This window comes from Silene latifolia, chromosome Y (assembly GCF_048544455.1).
Source record: "Silene latifolia isolate original U9 population chromosome Y, ASM4854445v1, whole genome shotgun sequence".
NCBI lineage: Eukaryota > Viridiplantae > Streptophyta > Magnoliopsida > Caryophyllales > Caryophyllaceae > Silene > Silene latifolia.
In genome coordinates this window covers 124,187,232-124,194,798 of record NC_133538.1, presented here as the reverse complement: position 1 = coordinate 124,194,798, position 7,567 = coordinate 124,187,232, and the positions used below count along the sequence as shown (strand labels likewise).

The 7,567-nt window shown below is 40.7% G+C and overlaps 1 protein-coding gene across 1 annotated transcript; it reads left to right on the top strand.

Annotated features, from left to right (window-relative positions):
* The first annotated feature begins 5,861 nt into the window (after window positions 1–5,861).
* Window positions 5,862–7,173, top strand: LOC141628846 (uncharacterized). Its single transcript, XM_074441940.1, has 6 exons — window positions 5,862–5,915; window positions 6,005–6,180; window positions 6,293–6,416; window positions 6,536–6,715; window positions 6,803–6,871; window positions 6,973–7,173. The coding sequence occupies exons 1-6, from the start codon at window positions 5,862–5,864 to the stop codon at window positions 7,171–7,173; spliced, it is 804 nt and encodes a 267-aa protein (XP_074298041.1).
* The last annotated feature ends 394 nt before the right edge of the window (window positions 7,174–7,567 follow it).

Genomic DNA, 7,567 nt, shown 5'->3' with positions numbered 1-7,567 from the left:
AGCTCTAATAACTCAGAAATATGATGTAGCTTGCCAAAATCTAAGTCAAGTCTCAAGTTCAGCAAATGATTAACGAAAACTCGTAGATATGCACTTATACGATTCTACTAATAACATGTCAATTAGCAAGGCTTAAGCAAAACAGATGCAAATGCAATGTCATCATTGAAATACTACCGTTCCGACTCGACCTATATGCTAAAATAAACATGCAATTTTTCTGAATTTTTGAAATTTTTCAAATTTTTTTGGAATTTTCGTTTATATATATGAAATGAAAAAGCAATGCAAAACAAAATGTAAACGTGAATGCAAGCAAATGATATGCGACGCAAAACCCTTCCCCAAACCAAATCGTACAATGTCCCCATTGTGCAAAATCATGTAATGAAGAAAAGAGAAACGGGAATTTGCGAGAAAATTAAATAAATACGACATGAAGTAAAGACTTAGAAACTCACAAGACTTTAAGCGCAGCAAAGGAAACCTCCCCAAACCAGCGTGAGCTAGGAGGTTTCAGTAGCCAGCAGTGCTACCAATAAGTTCCTGAAAAGACAAACAAAGTACCACGCATAAAACCGAGAAAACAATGAAGAAGCGGTAATTATGTGCAAAGTTACGAAAATGGAAGAAATCAGAAATGAGTCGGGAAATAAAATAGAGGAGAAAACTCCCTTAATCCCGCAAAACGACCCAACACAGCAGGGGAAAGGTCGTGAACAGGTACAGCAGCGGCAGTGGTCGATCGACCATAGCTGGCAGTCGATCGACCAAAGTGAACAGGAACAGAAACTCCTGAGATGCGCAACTCGGTAGATCGACCATAGAAGGCAGTCGATCGACTGGGAAAGCTGCTGTAACTTTCTGATTTCTTCGTATTTTCTCAATTACTTGAGCTAATGAGGTCTAAAAACCTGCAAATGCACAATAATACGCGCCCAAAATTGCGCAAAACCCAAAGTAAAGTCTAAATCGTATAAAATCCTAAGCAATAAAGATAAATGCGAAGTCTCGCGCACACAAAAGCAATAAAAAGAGAGTCTAAAAGCAATAAAATGAAATTTTTTGATAAAGCGTGTGATCAACTAGTAGTTGATCAAGAACGACCACGGTATGGCCCACTTCGTCGGCTTCTGGCTACAAGAGGTAGCCTCAACGGTGCTTATCTTCTTGGCTGCACCCTTCTTAGCTTCAACATCCGCCGAACTCAACGGGTCAACAGCCTCTATATCTCCCCAGTCCATGATCTCTTCGGACTCGTCAGAATCCATATCGGACTCTCTCACTTTGACCGGCTCGTCATCAACTTCCTCATCAGTGCCATAGCTAAGGCAACCAAGACCTCCTCTTTGAATAATTGGCTTCTTCACAGCTGGAGCGACTTGCGGCTTTTCCTTCCCCAAACCAGCTCCTGCAATATCAGAAATAGACAAATCTTCCTCCTATTTGCTCCCAATCTGGGGTGGAGGGGTTATGACAGGAATAGGAATAGAGACAGGCATATCAGGAAGCACAAAATATGATTTCTTTTCAGAAACCGTATTACAGGTGACAGGCCACATGGGGTCTTTCTTCCTAGCTGTCTGGGCGAAGACAATAGAATGCTTCCCCACTTTCAAGGTCAGGGTCCCAGAACCAACATCAATAACTGCACCAGCAGTGTGCATAAATGGCCTACCTAGAATGATAGGTATGTGGGCATCCTCAGGCATATCTAGGACTACAAAGTCTACAGGGAAGAAAAACTTCCCTATTTGCACAGGGATATCTTCTAGGACTCCTATAGGCTGGACCGCAGATCGGTCAGCCATCTGAACGGTCATGTCTATGACTGCAAACCTAGTCAATTTTAACTTTCTAGCGAGACTCAAAGGCATGACGCTAATGCTAGCTCCTAGGTCACATAATGTCTTCTCAATAGAGAAGGTACCTATATTACAAGGAACGGAAAAGCTACCCGGGTCCTCTAGCTTATGGGGTGCAGTGTGAGTCAAGTAAGAACAAGTTTACTCAGTTAGTGCAACAGTATGCACGGTTTCAAGTGACCTCTTTTTAGAAAGCAATTGCTTTATGAACTTCATATAAGCGGGCACTTGATTCACTAGTTCAAGGAAAGGTACTTGTACGTTAAGACTACGAACAACATTTTCAAATTTACTGAAAGATACCTGTTCCTTTGTCGGCACTAGTCTCTCTGGATATGGGGCTGTAAGAAGTAGTTTATCCCTTTCCTCTAAATCACGCATGCCGGCATCAGTGGACTTAGGCTGAAAGTCCACCACCTTCTCTTTATTGAAGCTTGACCCCTCTTCAGACCGTCTCAAATATGAGCCATTGACCGATATTGGGTCAAACTTCGGAATCGGGACGGACCCATCAGCACTCGGGTCTTGCCCCAATACTTTCGAGACTGTCGAACCCCGAAATAAGTGGTCTCTCAAATTATTGGGCATTGGAGGACGAAATTTCTCAATATCAGCAGTGGCCTCAGTCGATCGACCACCTTGCTCAGTCGATCGACTGAGATCTACAGTTCCAGAAGCTCCTGTAACCCGCACTTCAGTCGATCGACAGGCTATATCAGTCGATCGACTGATATACCTGGTAGATGCCTTGTTCTTGCTATTTTTCGTTAATGCTTTCTTTTGACTTGGTTGCGACTCATTCTTTTCAGGGGCATCCTCGACCATAGCAGGCCCCTCCAGGGTAGACCCGCTCCTCAAAGTGATGGCATTTAGGGTCTCTTTCTGGTCAGTTTGAGTCGGTAAGTGTCCCGGAGCTCGAGTGGTACTCTTGCTAGCCAATTGAGCAATTTGGCTTTCTAAAAGTTTCATTCCGGCCTCTCTAGATTGGGACTCCTTTTGCAACATATTCTTCAATTCAGCAAACTCAGAATTTTGAGATTGTTGCTGCTGCGGCACATAGGGAGGTTTTTGATATTGTTGTTGCTTATGATGAGGGGGTACATAGGCTTGCTGCTGCTGCTGCTGCTGCTGCTGCGGAGGTGGAGTTGGATTTAGGACATTCTGGCTACTCCACCTCAAGTTGGGATGAACATTAGGCTCATAGTAGGTGTTTGTCTGCCTATAGTGTTGAAAGGCAGCACAAGACTTGAAAAGACTATGGCAATTCTCTGAGACGTGTCCCTCAGCTCCACACCTTCTGCAGACGAAAGGACCGTCTGACACATCATTTACTTAGTAAATACCTCCTTTTGAAACTCCTCCCAGTTCATACTTGTCAAATATCGCAGTGAGAGCTTCAAGTGCAGCTACAGAAGAAGATTCAGCACTCCTCATTTGATTCCCCCTGGAATTCCCATACTCAGCCTTGTGGGTGGCTAAGTCATCAATGATCTTCCACCCCTTAGTCTCTCCCATATTTTCAGCAAATCGGCCATTGTCTCTAGCATCCAAAATAGCCCTTTGATCGTCATACAGCCCGTTATAGAACTGATTGCAAAGACTCCATTTTTCAAACCCATGGTGCGGTATGGTTCGCACCAGCTTCTTGAAACGGACCCATGCTTCATGAAAGTTCTCATCCGGCCCTTGTTTAAAGCTCGTGATTTGAGCTCTAATGGCATTAGTCTTCGAGGCAGAGAAGTACTTTTTGTAAAATGCCACGGCTAAGGAATTCCAGTCGGTGATCCCATGAGCGGCTCGGTCCAGATCTCTGTACCACTCCCTTGCAGCATCACGGAGTGAGAATATAAACATAGTCTCCTTTATCTGGTCCTGGGTCACACCGGTCGGCGGGGTATAGAGCAAATGAATCGATAAATATCTCCATATGCTTGGTTGCATCTTCATTTACACTCCCCGAATCGGTTCCTCTCAACTAGGTTGATATAGGAAGGCTTTGGTTCGAATTTCCTATCGCTCCAGTAATTCGAATCCCTTGTAAAGATTTCCAGCTGTCGGCTCAGAATGACTTGCTATAGTTCCTTCTTCAGCCATGACTGGAATTTCTGGAGAAGTGACTGTCTCAGCTGAAGAAATAGAAGCAGGAGATGTAGGTGGATCTTCCTCGAACAGAGCGTTCTCGTAGTAACTTGACAGAGTACTCAGCTCTTCCTCTGTCGGTAATACCCTTTGTGATCGTCTCAACTCACGCAAGGATTTCTCAATCTCAGGATTGAACGGTACTAGTTCACCACCCTGTGACCTGCGCATAAGAAGAAACTACAAAAAGAATATAAGAAAAGTTTAAGGAACGGATGTCCCTTGAACTAAGAAAGACTAAATAAAAACAACTAAAAATTAGAACAATTGCATCCCCGGCAACGGCGCCAAAATTTGATACCCGTCGTTGTGAGTACCAAAAATAAAATTTATAATTTCCTATTAAAACTAACCTAGGCTAGTGGTAACAGGGTCGAACCACAAGGAGGCGAATGTAATTTCTAATTGTCTAATTCAGTCTAAGGTAACGAAGGTGGGGGTTGATTTGAATTGGTCTATACTAATGGCAATAAAAGACAATAAACTAAATAAACAGATAAAACAGATAAAAGAAGGGGTACTAGGATGGTCGGTTCACTATAGTTTCAAGCGCAAAGAAACTAAGTCGGTCTAAATCAAACACATGAGGCGGGAAACAAGAGGTCCTCTCGGTCTACTCTTAACAGATAGCATCTTTCGATCTCGCTATAAGTCCCTAATATCACTAATACTAACTCTCGTCCTGAAAACTGACTTACAATCTAAACTTTACCTATCTTTCGATCTCAGCATAGTTTAGTCATTTTAATTGGTGATCTAACAACTGTCCCTATCTCTCGATTTAATGGGTCAGTCATATCCTAAACATTCAACTAGTCATGTGCACTCGATTCGTCGAATAAAGAATTAAAACAATTAAAACGAAAGTAAAACCTCACGAGGCCAGTCGATCGACCAAGTATGGCAATCGATCGACTGACACGTGATTCAGTCCGTGTTCATTCTACGCCGCCTACACTATAATTCCCCTACATCCTAGCACGACTAAATTAGCTACTCATACTAAGAATGATAACAACAATAAGATTGATGAAATGAACAGAAGAATTCATAATTAAAACTACGGAACAAAAGGCTAGCATAAAACGATAATTATGGTTTTGGGAACTAACTAACAATTCTATATCTATGAATGCAAATAAAGAAATAAACTGGAATAAGAAGAATACCAAAATCGCAGAAGAATTGTAACGGAATGATTGAAAGTACGAAAATCCGATGCAAACCAATATTCCAAACCCTAATTATTTGATAAACTAAAACTGAATGTAAAGCTAGGTAAATTTCTGAATGAATATCTCTGTAAACTAGGTTACGTTATATAGAAAGTATACGTAACATAATTCCTTAACCTAATATCGCTTTGGGCTTTCTATTCCTCGGTCTTTTAATTCTCGTCTGAAGTAGCGGTGTGGTCGATTGACTAAGCATGACAGTCGATCGACTGAGCAGCAGTGTACAGTAGCCTCTGGATCCCGTGAGTTGGTCGATCGACCTAGGGTACTAGTCGATCGACTGCTTTAGCTGGTACTTGACTTCTATGATCTCGTGGATTTGTCTTTCGGGCCTTGAAATGCGCACCAAGCTCATTCCTTAAGTGAATACTCCACGTCAAAATGCAATGCAGGATACTCGGGGACGGATTTAGCTCAATTTCCGTTGAATTCTTCACATTTCTGCAATAATGTACAAAAACACGAAAGTAGACGGAAATAGGGGAAATGGTAGCTTAAACTACACAAATGAGCTCTGAAATGCGTGTAAAATGAGATATAAAACATCATATAAAAGAGACGCATCAGTGAACAACCAAGTGACTCAAATGTTATATCCTATGTCTCGAGTGAGTCGGACGACATGCTATTGGGAGATAATTTGAGTACAATCACAGAGATTAAGAAATGTCAAAAGGTATTATTGTATTTTATTTAGAATGGGAAATATGTGACGGCTCCAACTATATATGATGTATTTTACAACTATATATGATGCAAATATAGGTTGGGAAATATGTGACGGTTGCAACTATATATGATGTTGATTTGAATGTCAAGTGGTACTATGATAGTTGCAAGCATTTTACAACAAAAGCTCTTAAGAATGATGCAGGTAGGTGGGTTTGCAAGAGGGAAAAATGCATTGGCAGTACGGAAGGGTCTGACACTAGCATACCAAGGTACTATAGAGATGACGTAGGCTTTTCAAATAAACGCTTTTTACATATTAGTATACCTCACTACTTGATTATGTATATCTGACAAGGCATGATCATATACTTCTCCATTCAGGTATCAGGTAAAGTTTCGCATCATTGGTACAGATAATGAAGTCTCGGAATTTGTCATCTTTGAGACGCAAATCACAAGCTTCATCAAAGTCTCGGCAGAAAACATGCTCTCTGCCCTTGAACAGGTGATCCGTCCGTCCCTCTGTAATTGAAGATTGTACAAGTTAAAATGAGCATGCTAACAATGATACGAAAGTATCTTAAATATCTATGACTAGATTCTCATCAAATATAATTCATGCAGGATGGACGAAAGGATGATATGCCATATTTCGACATTTTTATGGACAAGCAATTTGTCTTCAAGGTGGAAGTGCACCCAAAGTACAACTTGGAGCAAAATTCAAAGTCATATACAGTACTTAGTATGAGTGATGATCAGGATATGGTGGCCCACTGGGCAACTAAGTACTTGGATATTAAGGTGTGCCAAATGATTTAAATCGCTATAGTACGTCATTGACAATTCGATTTCACAAACTTATATAACGTAAATTAAAAAATAATGTAGGAAGCTGAAGTTGGCAGTATGTGCCACGATCTTAAGCCCAAAGAGTGTGTTGCTATAGCTGAAAATAAGGTATACTTTGCATAAGGTCTTTTATGCTCAAGTGTAACTCATTAAATACAATGTCAGAAAAGCTTAAACTTTATAGCATTTATTATTTATCGTGAATGCAGGAATGTCCATCCGAAAGTTCAATCGGTGACTGTCTGATCACCCCGCCCTTAAAACGATCATTATCAAAAATGTTAGAGGAAAGCAGTGATGATGATTGTGAGGTGCGCATCATGGGGGAAAAATCAGCCACCAAAATCATCATAGAGGACAAATATTCAGCCAGCAAAAAACTGCTCCAAGTCAAGATCAAGAAGGAGTGATCGTAGTGACACGTGACAAGATAATCTATCATACTAGGCTAAGTTATTGTGACCCAAGAATAATTAGGCTAAGGGTATTAAACCACATTTAGAAGTTTTCTATTTTAGTCTACGGTTTTTAGAACCCAAAATAATTAGGTTAAGGGAATTAAACTCCCCAAACATTATTATTATTATGCTATTAGAATAAATCATGCGCGTTTGAAAGCAATTTGTTAGACTTTTGAAATATGCTTTTAAATGGTTATTAATATTTCTCATATGTGTTTGTGGTTATTGCAAAAGACAATCAGAGGCATGACAAACGTCATAGAACTATTAGCTAACTATTAGCTACCCTAACTGAGAATGACACCAACAAACTAAACATAATACTCGCCAAAAATTTATCTAA